A 26,290-nucleotide genomic window follows, 5' to 3' on the forward strand; every position below is an offset into this window, starting at 1 on the left:
TTTGCTGCACAGACACAGACTTATGAATGTGATAAAAATCACAAGCTCAGTCATGAATAGAGCAGCAAACCCTCATTAGACACAGCAACAACACTAGAATTTACTGTCGTAGAGATACAAGTCTGAAATCCTGATGAAAACACAGATCAAGAATGAAGATAGTCAGATGAGCATTAACTGTGCTAAGCAAATCTTTAGACTGTAAACTCAGATTAAAGGAGATTAAAAAAAATAAGCAACACAGGAACTGTCATGTTTAACTCTTTAGAGCCAGAACAAGAAATGAAAACTGAGACTGTCTTCAAAGCACATATAACCTCCAGAAGTTAAAGGTTGACAAAAACATTCCACCTAAAGATTTGAAAATTGAGATACCAACATACCTCTTCCCTCAAACCAACCCCCTTAAAAATTTATATTAACCAAAGACACCCCCAAATACACACTCTATGATTGAATAGCCTCGAGACAGCCACAGTATTGAATATAATTACCCATGATTACTGAAATGTGATTAAAAAAAGCTGAAGAAAGGGTGCAATTAGGCAGAGGGAAAGAAAGGACCCAAACATCTGCAACAAGGTGTTCAAACCAAGGGAGGCAATTAGTTGGGTGTGGACCCAGCACAAGTGAACAAAATGATGCCAGTGCCCATGTCCTTACCCAGCACCACTGTGACTTCCCACAAGGAATCCAGTATCCCCACAACGTGTCCTGACGGCCAGAGGATTTGAAGGCAGGTCCCTCCAGTGCAGAAAGCTTTGCAGCTTTTCCACGTTTAAGGCTTCTTTGGGAGCAGAGGCTGCACAAGGCGGCCTGAGCTCCTGGGATTGGTGGAGTAGGGGAGTGGTTGTTGGCCACAACCTGTTTGGTGACACAAGCTGAGCAGCGCAGGAGGAACTAGGTCAGGCAAATTCAACAACTCGCTCCATCAGTGTGGCTGCGCTGGTTAATTACACCAAGGAGGCAAACAACGGCAGCAAACAAATAACCCTCCAACTTTAAAGCACCTGTCCTGCTTGCTGGCATACACACCTACATCTCAATCCTAGTGGTGTCACCTGCTGTTCACGCTGCCCTGTGATGCACTGGGTGCCCCATCCCTTCTGCATTGGAATCTCAAAACTTTGAGCATCTCGACTGGGACCAACTTCCCAAACACTGAAATGTTGGGCTGAGAAAAAGCACAGCAAAGCAAGGGCCCATCTCCAGCACATTAGGGAGAGGAAGTAAAGCACTAAACCAGCAGGAGATGCAGAATATGTGCCCTTATAGGAGCAAATTAAAGGTTGGTCTTTCTGACCCTCCTCAAAAGGGCACTGCACTTCAGATTTGCACTTGTGCTGCACTTACCCCAAGGGGGAGCACAACCTGGATAGCTCAGGAGGCCTCACAGCTGCTTCACAGCATTAAATGATCCATGACACCTTTCATGTCACCCACCAAGCCCCACAGCCCTTCCCCACCCACATGAGAGCATGACCCGAGACCAAACACAGCTCAGTGCACATGCAGCAGCCACCACAGCTCTCTCCTGGCAGGACCTGCTGCTTCCCACCACATCAGCTTAGGCCAACCCAGCCAAAGAAAAAAGCTAGTAGTGCCTCACAGTAAATTAAAGCTTCACGTTTCTCTGTTACACCCTTATTTTGCTGTCTCTGCCAGCCACCCTCATCCATCTCCCTTGCTTGCATTTTGTGCTTCAGCCAACACCTCAATGAAACTCCAGGGACAACAGCAGCTACTCTGAGACTTGTCTGCACAGTTCAGTGCAACAGGAGCACATTAAGTGCAGCTTATTTTTTTTCTGCATTAATATAGTAGTAAACATGGAGAATGGGGGAAGGACATAAAGACTTCCCCATCTGCAAGCCAGGTATATGGCAAGCGTCATTAGACTTAACATATAATCACAGCTTTTTGCTTTCCTACACCTGCACCATGGTGAGATACCCAACACACACCAACAACAGAACAGGCTGAGCTGTCACAGCATCTTCACCCTGTGGCCAAGAGATCAAAAGCTGCAAAACTCTCCATTGCAATTAAGACTGGTAGTAAGACCCAGGAGGAGGTGACTGTGTCAAGAGATGCGAGGTATGAAACTTTGGCTGCAAACCAACTAAGCCTATGCAAACCAACTATTCATATGCAATAGGCCAGCCCAGCTGGGACACAACCTACACCTCTGCTGCCAAGAGCCTCAAGAGATCCCTGGAGCACCATCACCCTTTACTGCAGGCAGCCTTGGACCAACTTCAACTGCTCTCAGAAGCACTGCACGGAGTCCCTTGACTACACCCACACCATGGCGAAGTCCCTCCCCAAGCCACCAGCACAGCCCCACGTGAGGTCTCATGGGGCAACGAGTAGGGGGGATCCATAGAGATCTGCCAGTTTACATCAGCATGGGGGTCCTACCTCCTCCTCCTCTCACATTTTGTTCACAGGCACAACCATGCTCCATCCTCCTCATCCAGTGACATGCTGCTGGGGGGTTTGGGCCATGGAGGGGACTGACAGCACCCATGGAAGATAACAGCCCTGAAGACCAACTGGTCCTGATGATTCTTATCCTGGGCTTTACACATGCCATCTTTAGGAGAAGAACAGCAAATACAGGCAATGGACAACGTATTTTAATAGCCTTGGCTAGGATCAGACTACACTGTGTTACGAAGCTGCATGGGAACGCTCCCCTCTCCCTTGAGATGGGGGAGAATTAGGAAATATCTGTTATAAAACTTTCGAGAGCTCTCTGATATACGACCACTTTGCTCTCCACAAGCTGGAAGCCAGCCAGACTTTATGCTCACACCAGGGGTCTGTTTCAACAGCTCTTCTTGGTAAGCACTGGTCTTCAGGCTGCCAAGTGCTCACAAGCATTGCTGTTCACAAAGCTATCAGAGTTACAGGCTCCAAAAACTTCCATTTCCTTTACCTTTTTCTTTTTTTAAAGCAGTTCTTACAAGTCCTTGAAAGAAATGGGAAATTAAACAAACCAACCCACCGACACCCAAATTTAGAGAGGAAAAGGGAAACACAGCCAACTTGACCAAGATCTTGGTTTACTGAACATATTTTAAGGACTGGCAAAGAGTCAACTGTGTGGCTGCAGAGCTATATGGAGGTTAGCTCTAATGCATAATAAACTTGACAGTGCTTTGCTAGCCAAGTAGGGTGTTATTTTTCCAAACTTGGCTGTTTTGAAAGAAAAGACTAATTTATCTTTCCAAATTTATCATCAGCATGTGCGTGACCAGTTCTGACCCACCTCCTTGAAAGTATCCCAGCTATGGTCATGGGCTGTGCAATAACACACTGAACATTTTACAAAGCTCCCCTATCCCTGTGCAAACACATCAGTTCTGAGATACCCATTTCACCTGAAACCATGTGCTATTTTAAATTCCAGCTGTACGCTAGATTTCAGAGATAGCTATAAATCTAAACCCAGTTTCTTAAAGTCAATGACAGGAGAGAAAGCTTTTAAATTGAAGTTGTCACCACTGAAGGTTTTCAGGCAGCAGTTCTCAAAGCCTTGAAAAAGGGAGGCATGTAAGAAAACATGAGCCTAGACATAGACAAAGCATCCTTCTAGCCTTTGCATTCTCCCAAAATACATGTGGATAAAGCAGCTTTTAACTGTGAGGCCTTTCCATGGAGCTGGAGATCTGTCTTACCAGCTCCCACCTCCTGCTTGGTGGCCCAAGCTGTTCCTGGCAGCAAACACAGCTTCTCCAAGCTCAGCCCAGGGAGCGCGGATGCTGGAGAGCAGAAGCCAGGCAGCTGGCTGGACCACACAGGACCGAGACAGCCTGGGGACTGCAGCATCAGACCAGGGAAAAAAATATGGGCAGCTCGACATGAAAGGAGGGTAGGGCAAGAGCACTGGCAGCATTTGCTATATCGGCTGGCGGCCAAGGCCTGTGCATGCACCAGCAGAGAGGAAACACCGGGTGCTCTTAGGAGTGGAACAGCAAATGTTGCATTCAGTTGATATGCAAGGAGATGTGGGGAGGGCAAGGCCAGCAAACACTGAATGGGTTATGTTGCAAATCAAGCAAAAGAAGTTTATTCTGCAGGCATATAAAGCAGAGTTACATTACAGTGTGCAGCAGGAAGATGCCAGTCCTGATGTGGTGGTGGGTTAAGATGGGGGTGCAGGGAAAAGGAGCAGCCACAGACACCTCGTGCTCAGTGCACAGCAATCCTTCACTCCGGGTACAGAACTGTAACGCTGCTAAAACATGACTTGCAAAAGTAGAAACAAGGTCTCATCTCTTGTGCTTTGGGCAAAGGGGGGCTCCCCTGGCTCCCCAGCTGCTTGCAGAGACTGAGGGCAAGGCAGAAGGGGACTGTGCAGGGAACAACACAGGTCATAAAGGATGCACAAACCTGGCGTGTGGCAGCAAAGATACCAGAGGCACAAAGGAGCTTTGACTACATAGAAGAGCACGGAAGTGGGGGAGTGGGTGGGGAATAGAAAGAAATACATTTTTGGCGGCAGAGACTTTATTGTCTATCTTGTGTCTCCCTTGCCAAAATGTCTACAGAAACTGCAAAATGCACAAGCTCCAAATTCCTCCAACCCTTGGCAGGGGAAAGCAGTACTCAGTTTTCAGAAAGGAGCAGAGATCTGCAGGAAGGAATGGGGAGCTGAAAGGTGAGGAAGAGCCGTGTGGCTGTGCACCATAGAGCACCAAGCCAGCCTTCACAATTTTCAGAACTTTTATGCAGGTTTTTATTCCATTATTTATTATTCAGAAACCATCTTTTGTAACTTATAATATAATTAATAATATATTTAATATGCTATATTACTTATTCTGAATTTTTATTCAGCTGCAAGCAAAACCTCTCTGAAGTTACCTGGGTCAAGACGGCTGCCCAGCAGCTCCAGCCTAAACCCAGAGATGCCAGACTTAAGTTAGGAATATACCATTCTGTTTGATAACATACAGCCACTGACAAGACTTCAGACACAGGATTGCCCACAGATCTCTTGAAGAATACTGCAGATACATTTCTGATGTAGCCTCTGAACCTTGTCAGCCACAGATAAATCCCCTCCAGAGTGGGGACTGGCACGAAGCTTTGCCAACACACTAGCTGTGTTCACCCAAGCCTTTGGTTGGCTCTCATGGCACTTCCTACGTGCTGGCAGGAGCACTGACATGCATCATCTCGCACACAGGGCAACATCACCCTCCCACCCTCTGCTCAGGAAGCATCATTTTTCTTTAAGGCACACAAGCCATGGAAGTGCAGGTACCTACACACTGCTGTGCTGTCAACACATGCCAGTGCTCAGGAACGTCAAAAGCGCATAAACACAAACTCCTTCAAGCACCAGAGCTTTCCACCACCCTGGATTTGGGCTTTTCCACACACTGTGTCCTCTAGGGGGAACAAGCTACTATGAAAACTTTGGAAACAGCTTTGTAAAAGTGAAAAACATGACTGGCTTTTAAGCAAGCTTATCCACACAGGTCTTCTCACACCCCAGGTATTGCAGCATTTATCCTCTGAGCCACATTCCTGGCCCACACAGAGCAGAAGCTTCATGCAAAGATCCAGGATAGGCCCCCACCCCCATGGAGCATCCTCCAGCACACCTCGTGCATGAGGAGCACCCCAAAGCACAGGGGCTAGGCACAAGTTGCTGCTTTTTAAGACACTGGGGTTTCCACATTGATGCGGCAAGGGGCGGGGGGGTGGGGGTGGGGAAGGGAAGGCGAAAAACTAAGCTGAAGCAAGTCTAACCTCCTCAAGCAGGATTAATGACTGAGAAATGCCAGGAAACATTCCTCGCTGTCATCAGCAAGCATCAGCCACTTGCTTCACCAGAGCTGGGGATCTGCTCATATCTCGGAGACGACACTGCCTGTCCCGCATCCCACACCTCCCTCCCGCAGCACAGCGGAGCCCGGGAGCACGGATGCTGTGCAAGCACATCCGAGGGGCCTTCGTGCATCCTGTTGTCCACGTCCCCACGTGGGCTTAAATAGGAGAACTGGTCCTGTGTGCACTTCATGCACTACTTCAAACTGAGAGACTGACCGTAAGTTTACCAATTAGGATAAAATATTTTTTAAAGACCTAAATTTGAAGGTTAAAAGCCATTGGACCAAATGTATCTTGAAAGTAAATAAACTGGCTTCTGCTGAAGCCAGGCTGTGAAGCCACCCAGCACAGAAGGTGCTGCAGGCGGAGCAGGGGCTCTCAGCTTTCGTTACATGCTGAATTGTGCTGCCCACAGAGATCCTCCTCTCATGAGGAGACGATGCTCCTCAGCTGCCCACAGAAACTGGACACAACAAAACCCTCTCTGATTCTGGCAGTTTAGCGTGCAGGAACAGGGAAGCCAGGACTTTGGGTTGTTACCAATTAGAGCACACACCTCGCAAGCCACAGGGGAAAAAGTTGAACCAGCCTTCATTCAAACCTCTCCCAGCTCCTGAAGCCTTGAACTCCACTGGGTGATGCAGTGTCAGCTTATTGCAGCACTCCATGCATCCCCAACGCTTTCCGTGCTATCAGCACTTCATTTCAGTAATATGAAGTTACGCTGCTTGAATAATAATATTTATCCAGGCCGTAAGTGACTCCTTATTGGTTTCATGACATGCCTCTCTATGATCAGTGAGGGAAGGTTATTTTATGCTTCTATTCCTTTTCTTTCTCTTATGCTTTATGCATGTACATAAACACATATACTTGCACCAAATGTTTTGATGTTGACAGCATTTGCGTTTCAACCAGCAGTGGCATTTTTCACATTCCATCCTAAAACAAGACCCATTTTCCAATTCCAAGACTATTTGCACTTTCCGTGTAGAGTGCTCCAGTTTTCCTTGAAAGGATGACTACAAGTTACCAAGACCCTTCATTTAAAATGGTAGATATGCCAAATAGAGATTTACTTTTTACTAGTCTTAAACAGTGAGGCCCCAAGTGCTAAAAAAGTCTTTAAAACTTTAGCATTTTGTAAAAAGGCCCTAGTTTCCTCTATGCTTCCAGAAAACAATTCCTGTATAAACCAAAATCACAACTTTGCCATTAACCACTTTCACGTTGGGTTTCTGACCCCACCATAAAATAACAAATACTGGATATTGAATAAGAATCCTCTAAAATATGAAGCATATTAAAGGTGAAAACTTTGGCTGGCTACACTAAGCTCCACCACCAGCTAATGATACAGGATTGTTTTCCAAGAAAAGGTTATAAGAACCGAGTGACCCTTTTAGATTGATTGAACTATGAGCAAAAAAAAAAACCCAACCAACACCAAAAAACAGATGCCCGAGTTTGACGTTAACTGGAAAATACAAGAAACATCAGGCATTGCTAGAGTAAAGTTCATTGAACTGCAGCTGCTGTTGCACCAATGGTTATTAGGGGCACGCTGAAGGGGGCTGCCACACCACCCCTTTTTTTCAGACCAAGATGAATCCGCAGCAGACCAACCTTATTTAAGATTTTGGCTATCATATAATAAAGTAACTGTTAAAAATATGTTCTACCAGTTCAAACATTTTAAGAAAACACTGGAAGCTTCTTAAGCAGAGAGTAAATATAAAAAGTATTTTAAGAACTACTTCTGATTACTACTTCATGGATTTATTACCTTACTACTTCACTAAGGAAGGAAATCAGGGAACTAGGAACCAAATTCACAGCACAGAACCTTCCTCACAGGGCTTTTGTTCTTGAGACAAGTTTGACTCGAGATCAGTAAAAAGATACTTTCCTTAAGCATTTACTATGCAGTGTCTAGAAGGATACGCCACTAGGACAGAGCCTACCTGCAAAGTTACAACCCAGATTTCAAACAACTTAAAAGCTTTTGAGTATTTAAGACTTACTCGAGTGCAGTGAGCACACAGCGGGGCTGTGAAAACAGGACAAGGAAACCATCATCCTCATCCATTTTCTTGAAGCATCAGCATTTAAGTGAATTAAGAGAGAAAGCACATTGAGATTTTAAAATTTCAATGAGATCTAGAAATTAGATGCAGCTCCTCACAAGTTTGCAGGACCACGTAGGTGGCAGAAAAGCAATAAATGGGAGATGCACAAGGATCTCCAAAGGAACACTGGGGCTTACCTGGTGCACACAGGACTTGGCATTCAGAAAGAACAGCTCGACTGTAGTTTTGTCCTTGAGAAAGGAAATGCTTTCAATGTAGAACCTGAAAATTAAGAAAACCCCAAACAATTACTTTCTTGAATAGGTTTCATCTTCCTCCCAAATCATTTTATTTCTTCGGTGTTTTGTTCTCTTAATAATAAAATAGTACAAAGGAACTATGAGCTACTGCACTTAATTTCCTGACTATTAGGAGGGAACAAGCAGGAAATCACTGGCTGACAGCACACAGGGAACGACAAACTCCCTGTTCAACAGATCATAGATATCTGAAGACTTATGTCATTTGAAAACAGTGTCAAATGTTAAAGCAGCAAAGCCCATCCCTCCTATGCAGACAAAAGCATAGGAGTGGAAAAGGTGACTCCAAACAACGTGTTGCAGGTTGGGAAGCCAGCCCAGCGCTTTCCTGAAGAAGAGGGGCTGGCAGCAGCCCCGTCCTTTTTCCAGGAAGAGAGCGCAGCCATAGGCTGAGAGCCATTAGCTTTGCTTCAAGCAAACAGGGACAAGCAAAAAGCCACACAAGGAACACTTTGGGGTCAGGTCCATCCCACTGGGCACATCCATCCTAATGATAATGGGAGCCCCAAAACCAGGGGTTTACATGGAAGGGCAGCAACTGGGTCAGCCTCACAGGCACTGCTCTGCACTGAGCACTCTGCCTTCCTCCCCAGCCCTGACTTCCTCCTCCCAGGGCCACGGGTGCATCTCAGAGGCACACACCAACAAAAGCCATCCCATTACTGGTTACTCCAGCCCAGCCAAGATTAGCAGATGGATCCCACTTTGTTATAGAGCTACATCAAACATCACGTATGCCAGTGTCACTCTGCAAAAATTGCACACAACCTGTCTGTGCGCTTCTCTGACTCACTCAGGGCACGAAACCAAACAGTGCTGGGACGCATTAAACGGTGTGGAGAAAACACATCTATAATTTGAGGCGCGTGGAACTGCCAAATCAGTTTAAAGAGATACAAATTTGTGTGAATGTGGTCCTGTCAATCCTCCTTTAGCTGGATCCAAAAGCAGGATACCTGTGCTTCAGGCTCCTTATGGAGGATGAATGCATTGGATCCAGACTCCTCTACCTGATACTAGACAGAAGGTACACTTTTTTTCCAGCCAAGCAAAGACTTGGGCCACCACCACCACTACAGACCACATCAGGGCTTCTCAGTGTTTTGCCTTTGATAGCAGGAAGGTTCAATGGCCAACAAAGGGCACGCAGTCCACTATGCTTATCAACCAGGCCAATCCCTCCCACAGCCCCATGGTGCTCCTGAGGCTCCACATAGCCTCAAGCTCCAGCCACTGATCTCTTGGGGTAAATGATTTGCAGGACATTGGAAGAAGTCCACAGCAGCACAGAACATGTAGTAGAAAGCAGTAAAACTAGCACCTTCTGCGCTTATTAGGAACATATGAAGTATTTATGCTATGACTCAAGACAAGCAATACATAGTCATTGTTTCACTATTTCGAATTCCTACAGCACATTCCATCAAATTAATTTTAAAGCACTGCCCAGAACACTTCTTCAGGATAAGGAGATAATTTGCCCATTTTACAGGCATGCAGCCTGTCCAAGGGGCAGACCCAAGCCCAGCAGCCTGCCCCAGACATTTGAAAGGCTATTTTACATTTCAGTGACTCACCTTTCACCAAGAACTGTAGGAGCCACAGGTATTTCCACCCTCTCTTGATTGCTCCTGATATAATTTTTTTTCCAACACCTTTGCTAAGCTCCACTTTAAATACAGTTGAGTGTTTCCAGAAATGCTAAGCATCAGAGGGCAGGAGCCTCATTCTTCATCCTTCCCCAACCTGCTGCCAGACCGGCCCTTCACTGCATAGACCTTCCTCAGCCTGCTAAAGCCTTTCTCTCCCTTCACTGCACCAAAAAGGTGATTTTTCCTTAATAAATGACCTCGTTTCCACTTGCAGTTTCTTTCAACTAAAAGTCAGGCATGGCTGACTTACCCTCAGAAGCAGGAGAGTACTCCTGGCTCCCAGTCACTGCTGGTACAGGCCAGGAGACTAAGATCTGTGGATTTAGGGAGAGGGCACTGAGGAGGCGTCGCCCTCTACCCCAGCCAGGCTGCATGCTCTATTTCTTCTGTAGTTTAAACTATATGCTCTTATCACCATAGTACAGATGGGGAACACTGGACCACAGAGATAAGGGTGTTTAGGGGATGACATGCATGTTTGGGAACACCGTAAAGTGTATGTTTTGCCTTTATTTCCAATGCTGTCAGTACTCTTGACACTAGAATGAGACTTTTATAAGCCCTAAATCTGCATTATAGAACCCTTCACCAGCTGAGTGTATCATATGAAAACTTACGTGACTACACTGAGTTTATGCCAGTTAAAGAAAATTAATTAAAATCCAAAAGGATTATGTGTTTCATTACTGAACAGCGAAAGCTCAGGGTCAAGGAGTTATGAACAAAAGGAGGGTCATAACCAGGTATCTGGGGATAACCCCCACTTCCAGTATTGCTACTGGAAACTGTCCAGTGAACAGATACAGAGAACTGAAGCTGTTGCACATTTGCCACTTATGAGGACAGCAGCTCAGTGCCCTGCCTCGTTATATCTGCATCTCAAACAGAAGTGATACTGAAGCAGTACTTATTCTATTAACAGTTGAACTTATTTCAAACACGTAGAAGGCACAGCCCATGCAGGAGGGCTCACCCAGCCCAAGGGACACCCCGTCCCTGCGGCAGCATCCACCACTGTCACATTGTGCACGGCTGGAGACCATCCAGTCCAGGGGAATGAGAGCCAAGTGCTGGGGCTCTCTGTCCATCCCCTCTGTACCATTGCCCCATGCCCAACTATGCTCTTCCAGTCAAGCCCTGGGCACACACAGCTGCAACTATGTATTTCAGCTGCTTTCATGAGAGTTTAATTAAGGAACAGGCTATGACAAGGCAAGTGTGTTCACAGAAGATAAAGGGTCTAAACTAACCACACATGCCATGGAGCAAAGGCCTGGAGTCACTCACTTATCCAAAAAGTTGTAACAAAGTAGAGAACTGCAGGTTTTGAACTGGCTTTTCTGCTGGAGTATCTATTTTCTATAGATCATACAGTTTCTATATTGCTAATTATTTCTGCATCATCCTCCTCCTGTTCTGCTTCTCACTCACTGCCTACCTCCTTGGCTCCTAATTGCTTGTTTTGGATCTCACAACCCCGGAGAACTCAGGCTTAAAATTAGCTCCTAGAAGTTGATCTTTCCAAGCCCACTCTTAACACATTAACTCTTGCCCAGGTCTCTGCATACCCTGTCCTGTAGAGGACCATCTTGCAACAGAGAGGGCCAAAATGAACATCACAAGACAACAGCATTAATCCCAAAGAAATGCTCAAGTATTGTGATTGCCTTCACAGCTTTCTTGGGCAGTCATAGATTTGAACTTCCTAAATCCTCAAACAACAGTGAACATACTGCAGATCCCATCATCCCTTTTAAAATGGATTTTTTTTTTCTTTCTGACAAAAGTGGGGAAGGGAAGAGAAGCTCTGAACTCCATCACAAATAAGCACATATTCAGCAAAAACAAAGTGCCACTTGTTTGAAGCATTCCCTCAATGACCAGGGTGCAGAGGACGTGGCGAGGCGACAGTGCCAACCAACCCAACTACACAAGAGGCTCTGCCTTGGAAGTGCTTCAAATAATTAAGCGCACAAGGCATAAATTTACCAAGATATGAAAAGCAAGTGAGGTCACTCTGCTCTCATTTTCCTCACAGATTGTAAGGAAAACAAAATCTCCAACAATATTAAGAATATGATGACTGGTCTTTTCTGCCAGCACAGCTCTCTTGTAGGACATGGGTTTTTTCAGGCCCTTAACCAGCAGAGCTTTGCCAGCAAAAGCTCTAAAGTAATGCAATTACATTGGCCAAAATCATCACTTTGCCAGGGATTTTATTCTCTCCTGGGACTGTCTTAAACTGTCTGAGCAAAGAAGCCATCAGCAATCTCTTTCAAGTACAGACAACCCTTAAGTAAACAAAAAAAGTAAGTACAATTGTTTAAACAAACTGTATTAAAATTTAGCACTACTAAAGACAAGTCAGGCAAAGAAGATATTTAAAATGCTGTGGGTTTAAATAAAAAACAACTAGGAACAATGTCCTAGAAGCATTTTGAAAAGTAGCAGGTTCCAAGATATATTATTTTGTAGTTAAATACAAAAGAGAGCAGCACTTATCCGGGACCTAATCTCATTCTAAAAATATATCGCTTTGACATTTATTTCCTTTATCAAATCTGTAATCAGTTCTTTTAAACAAAAAACCCTGGTGATAAATAAACCAAAGTGGTAACGTTTTCTTTGTGGAAACAATTACTCACCTAACAGCAAAGTACAAAGTTGCCGGGCCTGGTTTCTTGGGCAAGTCATGGTCCAGAACTCGGTGATCCAGCTGCAGCCACACACTCTGACCTCTGCAAAAACAGGTTGGAGAGATGGTTAAAAACTGGGACAGGAAATACAGAAATGGGGTCTTTTCTTTCTTTAGAGTGTTACTTTAAAAAGTGCAAGATTCAGCTCTGAGGCAGACAAGCGTCTCAAACGATTTCCTTTTTTCCTAACTTTCAGATTTTGGTGTCACTCACTTTTGCATGGTAGAGAATGCTCTTTGCAATTATATTTTCAGCTGCAGCATGAAAGTCATAGCACGGCACCCAGAAAAACTAAGTATTATTGAAATAGTCTCCTTTGCTATAGATGGAGACACTTCCATTGACTTCTCATGTCTAGCAGGGGGAACTGATCTGTAGTAGAGGCTGGGTGTTTGCCCACAGCAGAAATAGGTCTGATCAATTCTGCTACACAGGGATCGCACAGTGCTGCTGCCATATCCCCCCACTACTTCTGTTCTGCACGATCCCCAGTCCCAGTGTGAGATAAAACCCCATTTTGGAGCAGAGGGGTTTACCACAGGCATGCTCATTAAATGAGGCAGGTGTATAAAACATGGTGTTCTCTGCAGCAGCTTCTCTGATTGAAATGGGAAGCCAGAAAGAAAACAAAAATCCCCCAAACCCCAATAACCTCCCTGAGGACCCTGGGGCTGAGGAGGACCGCAGAAGCCTATGGCTGCCCCAAAAGGCTGGAACATGGGTGCCCTCCAGAGGCCACACGCTCCCTCCAAGCACCCAGCCCAGCCCTGTACACCCAAGGAAGCCTCTGGAGTCCCACTGGTGTTTCTGGGGAAGCCAACAGCTTTTAGGTAATCCCCTGGCAGCACTTTAAAGCTCACCATGAGGGAATGCCAGCAACCAAAAACATCCAGAAGAATTTCATGGCAGCTCTTCTGGGGTAAAAAATAAGCTAAGTGCAAACAGCACCCTCAAGGGATTTACAGAAGAGGTTGAAGAAAGTATTTTCCAACATCTGAAAGGACAAGGATGTGGCAAATATATCCTAGGGAGAACCCAAGATGTGAGTGGCTGGTAAAAATAACACACTGCTGCGGTTGGGACTCTTGGAGTGAGCAGCTCCTACCAGGTCCGTGAACACCAGCCCCTTCCCCAGAGCTAGTCCTGTACCTGCAGATGGGAACTGCCTTGGCAGGGTGGCCCCAGACACAGCTCCAACGTGGTTTGTAGGTGAAGGCTTCCATCCAGGAGACCGTAAAAAGCAGCAATGGAGAGCAGCAGGGACTAATATTACTCCCATTAAACAAGAGGATGTTTATTTAGGGGCTGTATTAGCGCACAACTCCATTTCCCCACTGCCTTAAACAGCTCTGCTCCAGCTTTTTTGAGGGAGCTGAAGGTAACTCTTCTGGAGGTGCTGGCCCTGGGGAGCAGAGTCGTGCACCCAGCAGACACCGGGAAGCATTTCAGTGCAATGCTGACAGAGGAGTCTAAACACCAGCTGAGATTTCAGTTAACCCAGATGACTCCAGGTTAACACCACAGAAGTGGATCTTCTGTGGTGCTCCAGAGCCCGGCCACAGCATCTCACCCGGCCCGGCAGCAGCTGTCGGAGGAGAGTGGCAGGGGATGGGCAACGGCTGCCTGAGCTGCCCCACTGCATCAGCACCCATGAGAAACCGCACCCAACACCCCCACGCACTCCCCACAGCCCCACTGCCAGGAAGGGAGGGTTGGGCATTTCCAGCACGTTCTGCTTTTGCAGCTCTTTTCAGCAGTCTGCAGAATAGCTTGGATACCTAAAAGTAATAGGGAAGCTAGAGGAAGGTTGTTTATGGTAAAGACTAACCTCATATTTCACTGCTGCTAGGGAAGTTTGGGTTTAAAAGACTCAATAATACATTTGAGATTAAAGTGCAAAGCAATTCATCTTGAACATAAATGCAAAACCTTTTTGTTGTTACTAAAAGTGCAGAGTAGGAAAGCTGAGGGTGTTCATGTGGGAAATTATTGCTGAATCAATTTTTTCACCTTGTGAGACAAACATGAAAAGAGAAAGCACCAGGAAAGTATTTTACAAGTATTCTCTGGTTTACGCCCAGAGAAATTTTCCAAATATTTTCTGTTTTGTGCCTTCCCCTTTCCTCAGCCAAGCAGCACAAGCACAAGGTAGGAAAATCTTTCTTCAAAAGAAAAAGTAATTTTTCCATCACAGTGAGCTGCCACAGTGTCGGGGATAGGTTCCACATTGCAATAATCACACAGCTGTTTAAAATAAATGAACATACTTACGTATCATCTATAAATGTTATCCCAAAATACTCCTTTTCTTTCAGGTTGAAGTGTGAGGCCACCAGATCCAGTAACTCCCGAGACAGAAGTTTGGGCTATTGAAAGAATAAAAATAATTTCATTAATTTCAGTCCAGGCTTTTCATATATAATAAAGATTTTCTCTGCAAATACTCATATTTAAGTAAACATGGCCAAGTTAAAACCTTGTTGTACAACTCAATAGAGAAGTGGCTCCAGACTCAGGCAGTCGGATTCGGTGTCTCCATGGAGCTGTGCAGGGTGTGCAGAGCACAGAGAGGCAATTATGTACTTAACCCACGACACCAAGCTGAAGTGCACAGACCGACTGCTGCTTTCCTCTTTCTGGGGGATAAAGAAGGCAGCTCACACCTTCCTGCACTTACAGCAGGAGGGATTTTTCAATTAAGAAAATATTGTGTACTAGAGGATCTCATGCTTTGGGTTCCGTTACAGGAATAAAACACATCCCCAAACATAGAAACTCTTCTTCCCTTCTAAATTAAAAAAACCCCCACCAACAAGGGGTGTGTTTAATACACTTCATGGAATTTGGTGAAAGCAGATAAAAAACTCAGCGCAGAACTGATGGCAGATATTTTGCCCACTGTGCACCAATGCCCAAGGGAACCTTCCTGCTAATTCAGGTCTGAGGAAGGGCACGCGTGCCTGAAAGCATGCCCATTTATTCCACTTCTATGAGTTGCTCTAGTAAGAGATGTAACTTCGCTTCAAACATCACTTATGCATCAGCCCCCAATAACACTGCTGAAGAAAATAAGCAGAGGAATCTGGCACTGTGCTACCAGTGCCCAAAAGAGCGGGGTCTGTACCTGAACCAGCAGCTCCAAGTTCCTGTCATCGAGGAGATGTACCTGGCAGTGCCGGCCCTCTGTCATCTGCAAAGACAGAAACACAGCCCTGTGAGGGAGGGCAGGATCCATGGCTTTCCTGGCTTGCACTGGATCACATGTGGCTCAGAGGGAAGAATAACATGTAGCAAGCATTTAATCTGCACCGATAAGGGAATCAACTCCAAGGACTCGGTCTGGAGAGCTGCCTCAGCACTGTGAGCTCCCATGAACTTCAAAATGGCATTAAGGGTGCTTAGCAGCACTCAGGATCAGATAGAAGTGACATAAATGCTGCAAGAATTTAATTTGGGGATGAACCAGCCTGGCTAGTACCATAGACACAAGCAGCAGCAACGGCCTTTTGCTCTGGTGAGGAGCATTGATGACCAGGGACTCATGAAATCCCCATCTATCCAATCATCCCTGCAGATGGATCAGCCTAAATTTGGTCCCTTGACAGAGGACCTTGTCTCTAGTCTAGATGAAGTCTCTGCTGGTACATTAATGATCTCCCTTGGATAACTTTTCACAATCATTAGAAGTCATTACCTCCATAGGATTATTATACAGGTACTTGCACATGTCAAGACAGGTGCTTGAACTGAATGATTAAGAACAGGATGAGCTTTACAACTTCTAACATTACATCTGGACCACCTTGGTTCCCACTTTGTGTCCCATTTATCTCCTGCAAACAACGTGCCCTTCTCTAAGAGAAGAGCAGTTCAGAAATAGCTGCACATTATGCCCTTTTAATATCTGCCCTTTGAAATCTAATACATTTCCATGTAAGCTTTTACATTATTTAAAATCTGTTCTAATTCTGGACCTCTCACTGGCTTTGGCGAGGACTGGCTTTGCAACACTCTCCGGGTGAGAGCTGGTAAAGGAAACCTGGCTTTTATATTTATTCTCCCAGCCTCAGAGTAACTCATTTTCCTGACAGCACAAGCTTCTCACAGACTATAAATTCAGAGCTCTGAGCAGAGGCCGAGGGTGGTTTGCTTAGCTAGGGGCTCCCGGGGGATTAAATGGCAACACACAGCGGTTTCTCCTTTCACATCCCTCTGGCTCCACAAGGATGGGGACAAGGATAGGGCTGAGCTCTGCTGCCACCAGCACCCCCCTCATCACTTCCTGCCCCGGGATGCCTCATGTGCAAACCTTATAAAGACTTAAAAATAAATACAGTTTATACCTAATTTCAGTATAACCAAAAAGAGACATCCCACCTCCCCCCAGCACTGCCCCCGTTTAACGCACGAGTGTTTGCACAGCAAGGGCTGCTGAGACACAGCCTCTTCTGTCACCAGCCAGCCGCTTCAGATGTAAGAAGTCAAGTTAACAAAGCTTTATTGTTTCAACTAATTGAGCTCATTTTGACCAAATGCCAAGAGGGAGTTCCCTCATGAGGAGCTCCACAAACAGGTCAGAGATGAGCATCTGTGGGCACAACTCTGTCTAGTGTTCAGGAAAACAGAGCTATGGCATCTGTGGCACCAGCACTGGCAACTTACAGTACTGCCAAACATGTATCATTGCATCACTCATCAGAACAGCAATACTGGTGAAAGGACCATTTGCAGGACAAGTCTAGCTGGAAGAAACCCCTTTCCTTTTCACTTCTACTGTTGTGAACATGAATCTGTAAAGAAGTGCCAGCTGAAGAGTGACTTGTGAATGGAGGGGTGCAGAGCAGAGACTGCACCATCACGGAGACAGCAGCGATGCCCCCCACACAAACCACAGCCTCACTCCACAGTACTGCACCCCGAAGAGGCATCAGCCCAGAGCTGCACCAGCCCCAGGCCCCTGCTCCCAGCAGGGTACCACTTCCACTGCTTTAATCTTCAGGTTTTGGAAGCAAAGCTGCAGCATCCCAATTGCAGCTTCCAGCATGCTCCCTGCAATTTATCCACTCGCCAAACATGCTGTCTGGAGCCCTTAAATCCATTATGATCTGATCATGGGTCCATTTGTTCCTGAGAGCTGAAGGTCTGCCATTGCATGGTCATAAATAAGTCACATGTTACAATCAATTAATCATTTCATCAGCGCACCCTTCAAGGTGGTGCATATTTCTGGCTCTGACATACAGTTACCAATCTGCCCCCGTTGCGAAGTGTCTGATCCAATAGTGCTTTTAAATCATTTCCCATCTGTTGCCCTGAGATAGCACAAGGGTTGCCATTATTTAATTGCTAGCTCCTTTAGCTTTCACCCAGTGAAATCACATTAATCACTTCTGACTGTTTTAATTGCCTTGGTTGTCTGTTGTTAAGTAAAAAAGGTTTCTACTATAGCAAACACATCCACAAAGCCTTGTGCTGAGGAGAAAGGAAGGTTGCCAGGAAGATTAAAACATAAAAGAAATACCAACTATAATCTATATTTCTATTCAGCTATCCAACGTAATTGCAAAGCACCTTAAAAGTAAAGTAATTAAGCCTCATGACACCCCTGAAGATAGGCAAGGTATAATTATCCCCGATTTTATTGATGAGAAAACGTAAGGACAGCTCAAAAGCCTGATTTACAGATATAGATAACATTTAGTACCTGACTCTCCAGGAATCTCATCTCAGAAGAAATCATACAGCTGCTTCCCAGAGTACTGGAGAGCTCAGTCAAGAAGTTGCAGAAGATGCCAGGGTGCTCAGCAATAGAGCACTGTGAAATGCCATTACTGTGACAAACTTGCCAGCCTGTATCCCCAGGGCTCTACATGGCGATGGGCTCCTGTCACCCCAGGAACGCTCTGTCATACGGTGAGACACGACAGCAATGCCCAGGGCCATGCTGACTGTAGCTCAAGGAAGAGGGGGACTCCGGAGCCGTTTCCATTTGCTGCTTGCACCCCTCTGGCCCCCCAGCCCATGCACACACATCCGAGCGCTACACCCCTGCCAAGATGCCTTCCCCACCTAGGCTGAGAGGCACAACATGCATACTCACTGCGTGACACCACAGACCAGTCAAAGGACACAAATCTGCTGGGGCGACTACCAGCTTTGCACTTGCAGGCTCCAGTCCCTGAAGCACAGTGGTGTTAGCTAGGGCAGCCCAAACATCAGCCCTTATCCTCCTCTTGCAGACCCAAGGCTTCAGCAACCAGCACCCTGGTTTCTGCAGCTGTGCGAGAGCTTGCTTCAAGTATCCCCACCCCATTCCTGATGGGGCAGAGAGCACTTCACTTGGCTTACTCGGTACTTACAAACACAATCAGAAGCAAATCACTCCCTGTTACTACTACAGAGCAACACGAGCCCATCCTGCATCAGGAATGTCACCCACCAGAGAGATCATCTCCAGGGGACAACCCTCTCCTCACATGGAGATGCCCCCCTGTGCAGACAGGGTTCCTACAAACAAGACAGTACTCACACTTTGCAAGCCTCATCTGTACAGGGGGCAGAACTAATAAGCTCCAGAGGCTATTGCAGCCTCAAGACCACCTCACAAGCTTTGGAGTATCAATTACCTTCCACCAGCCCCATATTGCCCCAACGCAGTAACAGAGGTGCAACATGACTGTGGCGCAGCAACGTCACACACCCTGGCACAGTCACAAGTATCAATGGTCTGGTCCTCTCCTCTTGCCTGAAGAAAAGCTGGAAAGCTTCATAAAGGGGACTTCACCACCACAGTATCACTGAATACAGAAAGGATTTTAACCATGGAAGAGTGCCTCCAGCTCAGTGACCAGAGACCCTGAGCTCCTGGAGCCGAAGCAGCACAGGACTCATTTTCAACTCCCCCAATGACACCAGTGTGATTTATTTCCCCATAGCACACCCACTTGCAGGCCTGTTTCCTTGGGCTCTGGGAAGGGATTCATACTCGGCTCCCCAGCTCTCAGGACGCTGGGCTCCTCAAAGACCCAACACCCTGGGAGTCCCTTGCAGATACGTTTTCTTTCATCTTTAATTCAGCATGCCTTACTAATCTGAACAATATAATTGATTTTCTATGTAGTTGGACCAATCCATCACAAGATGAGCACAGCTGTCTGGCTCAGTTAAGAGGTGGCGTGAGCAGTTTTGAGATGCATATACAAACATCTGTTTTCAGCTTATTCTCATTGATTTTGCATTGTCTGTAAAAATGAACAATTTTGTTATTTTTGCAACATGTACCCAAATTGGTCTTTTTAGCAGTTATTTTTAAAAGCCTGCTAATATTTAAGCTATTATCCAGTAAAAGAAGTAGCAGCATAAAAACCATGAAGTATCCCTGCATCTCATCTCATTCCCAATAGGAAATTAGCAGAGTGACATAACACAGCTCCATTTCTGGCAAAACCATACTGAGATACCGGGATGCTGGATTCTTATTGTTTCCCGAAGTCACTTCTATGCTCTGCACACAAGTAAGCAATAAAAACTCGAAAATGGAGAGGAATGAAAAGGCAACAAACACTGTACAATGCAAAAATGAAGTAACATCAAAATACTGCAGCCCTCCTAACTTACAGGCAGGTACTGGCAGCGAGCTTTCAGAAACCTGATTTACCCAGGTCTTCAGTAAAGCAGCTGATAATGAAGAAACACACAATGCTCAGAATCTCCATGCACGAAAATTAAAGCATAGGGCAAGATTGTGATTATAAATAGCATGTTAACGTGTTCAGAAAGGTTTCATATAGCTAAAAAAAAAATTTTTTTCATCCATCTCACTTGTGACACAAAAATTAAGACAAATTCTCCACCTAAAACCAATGAGACAAGTTTTCCAAAACATCAGTCATTTAAAAAGAAAAAAAACAAGGCAGAGAGAAAAAACCTACTTCTTGGCTACTTAAACCAAGTCCCTGTGATATCCTGAGCCTGAATGTTTATTTGGGAAAAAGACCATATGGGGGATATTTATGCTATTTCTCTTCAGCAGAAACATCCTCCCTGTTCGAAGCTGGTTGTTATGTGCAATATTTTTAGACATCCATGTGTGTCATCCAGTTCGGAAAAAATAAGAAACAAGAAAAAAGTAATTAGACAGGGTGTAAACAGGAAACCTCAAAAAAAATTAAGCCCGAAAAAAAGCTGACAATATAACGTACCTCCTGAAGCATTGCTTAGGAATGGGAAATGGTGAAGGGTTCAGGTCAGAAGCAAACTCAAGTGTGTTGCACTCCTCTCCAGACCAGATTTCACCTTCCAGAACTGGGCAAATTACAAAGACATGGCATGGCGCAGCTGGACATAACTGACACCAACTTCTATTTTTAAGCCTTTTTTGTTTTAAGAAAGTCTGGAGTCTTTGCTACTAGGGAATGCCAAAAAAATCCCAAACCCTAACAACTCTGTGGCCAAGGAAGAGAGGATTATACATAAACTGCACATAACTGAGACAAAACTGGGAACTGCTTCTGCCATCAAAACACTGAGAGGTCTGTGCATACATCCCAGCTGCTCTTATTTGGGATGTGCCATGATTTGGGCAGCCCATGTGCACACACTTCTGGCACAACCATGTTGCACGTGGCACAACTGTTGTGTAACCGCGACATACCCAGGGATGGGCTGGCCATGCCAGGGTCCTGACTCCAAACACATCGCTGGAAGCTTTAAGACCACCCCTCAAACCATGTGATGCTTCACATCTTTAATACCCCAAACTCCATGAGAAAAGTCTTCTGGAAGTAGCAAACCTCTTCCCCCAGTTCTCCTCTTCACTTTCTCTCAAGATAAACCCTTTCGCTCAGCACAGGCGTTACTGAGCACCCGCAGGGGCTCTGCCTGGAAAATGCCTGAGTGTGACACTGGGGATTCAGTCCCAGATGCACAGAACTGCACTTGTTATTTCCATAAGCTCCTTGCAGGGTAACTATGTGAAATTCAACTTCACTGGCAGGTGAGTCAGCTCCAGACGATGTTTTACAGGCAGAAAAAAACCTCTTATCACTGGATGTATCAGTGGAGAGAAAGGGGAACCATTTTCACGAAATTAATGGCCAGCACACAAAGCCTTAAACTTGCAGTTTTAAAAGTGAGAAATTGGGCTGCGGTGTATCATTAGCACATGGATTATAAAAACTGGCTCATTTATTCCTGAAACAGGCACATCATCCCACAGTGGCTCAAGCAGTCAGAGCGCTGAAGAAAATCATACAGATAACAAAAAGCAAAAGAGCAATATTCCCACTCACTCACAAGAGGCATGTGTGCAGTTAGGAAATGCTGCCCCTTTGCCACATTGACCAGCCTCCACAATGCCTGCAGCATGAGGGGGGGTCCAAAATCTTGCTGTCCTGCTTTTGACCGGTGATTCAGAGGCACCAGTGCTGCTTTGCAGGTGTAGGAGCCCAGAGAACCAGCCTTACACTTAAGAGAATTTCATCTCAAAATCCCTACCTGAGCTGTAGTTAACCAGCTATAAAGCATCATCAGTAGTTTCCTGTAAGGGTGGGGGGTTTTTTGGCTCCCCCCCCCCCCCCCCAACCTCTCCTCTGTATCTCATAAGCCTGTAAGATTTCAAAGCTTAATATTGAAGCCCCTACACTGACCTGAGATTTTCATAGGCATTTAGTGGGTTTTATTCCTTCAGTCCTGAAGGCATTTAGGATCAGATCCTCAGCTGCCTTAGATCAACACTGCTTCACTGACTTTGATACAACCAGCCAGCTTACGTCTGACCTGTAAATGTGCACAGCTTGATAAAAATATCAAATAAGATGCAAGAATGCATTGCAATATGGAGCTGCCCTAACCGGGCACATCTCAGGAAAATAAAAGCCTTTGCCTATCCTTTTGGAAGGAAGGGGCCTGCATGCAGCTGGGGGGAAGAGGGAAAGAGTTAGAATGGTTTAAATGACCTCAGCTTCCTGGTGTGTCTGCTGGGAGAGCAAAGCCTCATCATGTTCCAGCACTCAAAGTTGCTCAGAGCTTTAAGAAATAAGCTGAAAAATAACACACAGGAGTTTGGTTTTACCCCAGCATTTCTGTGGAGACTTTTTAAAGGATCCACATAGGTCTCCAAAACTGCCTTGATGCACACTTCCTGTGAGCCTGTTTGCAGCTCACAAGCCCTCCCTGACCCAGCACAGGCACCCATCACCAAGTGTCCCCTGGTGGGAGGTGCTCAAGGGGTAACAGATGGGTGTGGGGTTGAAAACCATCCACCCTCTCACTGGTGAAGATCCAGGGAAGGGCAACGCAGCCCCATCCCACTGTCACATCACATCCCACTGCGTGCCTCTCCATCACCTCCTCAGCCACTGAGGGGTGCAGCACAAAAGCCCCCGAGCGATGACTCCACTGCATGGTTGCCCTCCCCTTGCTACCTCCTGCAACTGCTACCTCCTGCAACACACAAAATGTTGGCTCTGGGTCCAAAAATTCAGGTTTCCCCTTGGTCTCTGCACACATCAGCCTGGGCAGCCAGTGGGTTCCCTGCTGCAGCACCGCAGCCTGGCTCATGGCTACGTGATAAACTTGCCATGATCCCTTGGAAGGCAACAGCACAGTTTCTACCAGCTTTACAGGGGGCAGACCATGTCTCCAGACATACTGCCTCTCCTTCCTAATCTTCAAGTCATAAAAGAAATGTTTGGCTGAAGTCCTGGCTCCAATGTAGTTGATTAATTTTACCGTTAACTTTAACGGGGCCAGGATTTTGTCTTAAATCATTTGTCATCTTGCTATTAACCTTACCAGAAGCCACTATGTGTTTAATGTTAAATAGCCAAAAATGCACTGAAGTGGTTGGCTACATCTTTCACCCTTCATGCCATGGCAAGCCACCTTGTAGGACCCACATCACCTCACCAGGGTGACTCCAAGTGCCACCCCCATCCTTCCCAAGGGCTCCACAGCCCACCCTGGCTCTGCACACCCTCGTCCCCAACACTCATGGGGTATTTACCTGCAGCAATTATAGGGACTGGACAGAGGCATTCCTGACCTCAGGGTGTCCCTGTGCTTCTTGTCTCAGGACCAGCCAGGCAGGGACAGAAACTTGAAGACCTGACTGTATATGACATGCACAGAAATAATGTTTTAAGATGAGACAGGCTGGAGAAGACTTAAATGCAAGCTGGTACAAATGCCCCTTTGATGATGCTTTCCATGGAAATGTTGGCTCTGCTGAAGTTTGGCAAAGAGTTAGAGATAAAGCATAGTGCCTGGAACAGGGGGCCAAGAGGCTCTCTGGGTTGCATGGCATCTTCCTAAAATAGCCACATGAACTGAAGATATGATGAAAAAACTGGCTCCTGCAGAGCATCAACTGACTTTCATGTAAGCCCCACCAGCTGAGCCAGTTAAAAAAAAAAATCTGGCAAAGCAACAGCCCAAGCGTTCTCCCTCACTGCAGGCACTGTGGCTTTCCAGGGCCAATTGCCAACACACTTTCCATGCAATTTTCTCCTTTTCCCCCATCTACTCTACTATTTCTCATTGCAGGGGAGGGCAAATCTAAGGGACTCTCACTTGCTTTATTGATGGTTTGCTGATTTGTAAAGGATTTGTGTTGTACAGGTTTCAGATTGTACAGGTACATTTGTACCACATCCTCTTGCGGTCATTAGAAAGATCACACTCACTGGAGAAGGTCGTGGGGCTCTAAATCTCATCCTCCTCTCCCAAAATGCTCAAATGCAATGCTCAGAAAATGATGATCATGCTGCAATAAAAACCCAAAACCAAATAACAAGTGATAAATGAAAACCCAGGGAACAAATGAATTCAGTCTTCCTCAAAATGATAAATAGAGTATCTCAGCCAGGAGATAAAGCCCTTTGCCAAAAGCAAAGTATCAACAGGAGAATTGCTGCTTCTTGGTCTATACCAGGAGAGCACAACGTAAAAAACTAACCCCTCTCCTCCCCGCAAGGAAATATTGCAGTGTGGCTGCCTTTCTTGATGCTACCGATGGTGGTTTCACATACTCGCTGCTGCTCCCTCCCAGGCAGGGGTGCAGGGGGTGCCCAGATGAGCATGCCACAAGTGAGCAGGCAGCATCGGTTCCCGCAGCACAAGGCAGAGGGACGAACTGCTGCAGAAGAGCCTGTGCTGGCCCCACATTTTTCAGCTGACAAGCGGCATTCAGACAGCTTCTCACCTCTGACACTGCCAAAGGCCACGGGATCTTGCTGGCAGTGTTATCAGTAGATGCCGAGTTGCTCTGACAGAGGGGTAGAGGTTAGCCATCTTCCTGAAGGAACAGCCACCCCTTTGTTGCATCAGTATTCTCCTTATATTAAATAAAGGTCTCATACTCAAAACTGAAATGTTTCTCAAACGGGTCATGTCATTCCATAAGTGCCGATGTTACCATTCCTACCACTTTGCATTGTATTTAAAATAACAGCAAGAAAAGACTAGACAGGCAACTCTACAGCTAATCCTAAAAATCAGAGAAGTTAATAGGAAACAATCAGTGCAAATCTGCCACAAATATCAAGTCAATGAAATACTTCATCCAACATCTGCTTTCCTTGGCAGAACACAGCTAATAAATTAGTGTCTGGTGGAGACATGCTTATCACCGGCAGCGCTGAGGCACTGCAGTCGGGTCATTACTGCGCACGAGCCCATGGTGATGTTTTGTTCCAGTATGATCTCTGGAGAACTCAGCAGGGGGAAGAGATCCTGTGGGATCACACAGCTTTCCTGACAGTACACAAAGGAGCAAATGAAGTGTCGGTCCCAGAACTGGCATTGCATGGAGGGGCAGCATCCTCTGTCCTTGACCAAAGCGGTACCCCCTGTGGGGCAGGACCAGACGCCTGCCCTCCTGCAACCTGTTCTGACCTTCACTCCTCAGCCAGGAGGTTAGAGGCAAATCAGTTAAGCTCCTGCTTCTTTACTTAAGTCTCTACAACACAAATCTCTGGAGATATTCTGTGCAGAGATACTCAGGTAACTTCCCGTGTTTTACCCTACCCCAGAAGCCATCTCTGACCCACTTGAAACAGAAACTCAGCTTTCCCTGTTACAGAGGACTAAAAAAAAAAAAATCCCCAGACACCCACACCCTGCCCTTGATGCCTCTTTGCCTCCCTCCAGCCCTGAAGCTCTCCCCCATCTCTTTGATGGCTTCTCACAGGCTGCTCCTCTGTGTCCCCCACCTTCTTGCTTCTCCACCACTCCCCTGCTCACCCCTGTGTCAGGTTTTTGAGGGAAGGCTCTTGAGGCAGGAGACACAGGCAGAGCAAGCCTTGACCAAATATCTGCCATCCTCTCCAGGCAGCACCACATCCTTTGAAGGCATCTTCCCCTCTAGCCCCATAGGGGTCCTTGCACCCAGCTCATCCCTCATCCTCCCTCTGGACTTTTCCAGCTGCTCTCATGCTTGGCAGCAGCCCCTCAGAAAACCCAGATGCCAGCCTTAAACAGATATTAGGTACGCAGGTGATGAAAAATAATTTTTAAAAAAGGCTGTATCACAAGTCCATTGGAATTGCCTTTAAATCTAACTCTTTAAAAAAATGCAAAGAGCAAGCAAATAAACCAAGAAAAGCCTGAAATTCTAAACTCTCTGGAAGAAGTCAAAATAGCGGGTATTGGCTGCAGCGGGCGCTGAGCAGCGTTTCTGCGGTGGTGCCGGTGGCGAGAGGCCAGCC

General features: G+C 46.1%; 1 protein-coding gene across 6 annotated transcripts in view; it reads right to left on the bottom strand.

The window, feature by feature from the left end:
• The window catches only part of FRMD4B (FERM domain containing 4B), an 85,973-nt gene that overhangs the window by 48,308 nt on the left and 11,375 nt on the right, over nucleotides 1–26,290 (bottom strand). For 3 of the 6 annotated variants that reach the window (XM_074879129.1, XM_074879127.1, XM_074879128.1), the window contains exons 2-5: nucleotides 15,709–15,774; nucleotides 14,856–14,950; nucleotides 12,534–12,626; nucleotides 8,114–8,198 (exon numbers count right to left, since the gene is read on the bottom strand). In XM_074879129.1, the coding sequence (XP_074735230.1) occupies nucleotides 8,114–8,198; nucleotides 12,534–12,626; nucleotides 14,856–14,950; nucleotides 15,709–15,774 (339 nt within the window). Of the gene's footprint in view, nucleotides 1–8,113; nucleotides 8,199–9,813; nucleotides 10,247–12,533; nucleotides 12,627–14,855; nucleotides 14,951–15,708; nucleotides 15,775–26,290 lie in introns of those variants that run through there. The other 3 variants (XM_074879133.1, XM_074879132.1, XM_074879131.1) reach the window with 3 other exon arrangements.

The sequence above is a fragment of the Strix uralensis genome, chromosome 10 (genome assembly GCF_047716275.1).
Source record: "Strix uralensis isolate ZFMK-TIS-50842 chromosome 10, bStrUra1, whole genome shotgun sequence".
Classification (NCBI taxonomy): domain Eukaryota; kingdom Metazoa; phylum Chordata; class Aves; order Strigiformes; family Strigidae; genus Strix; species Strix uralensis.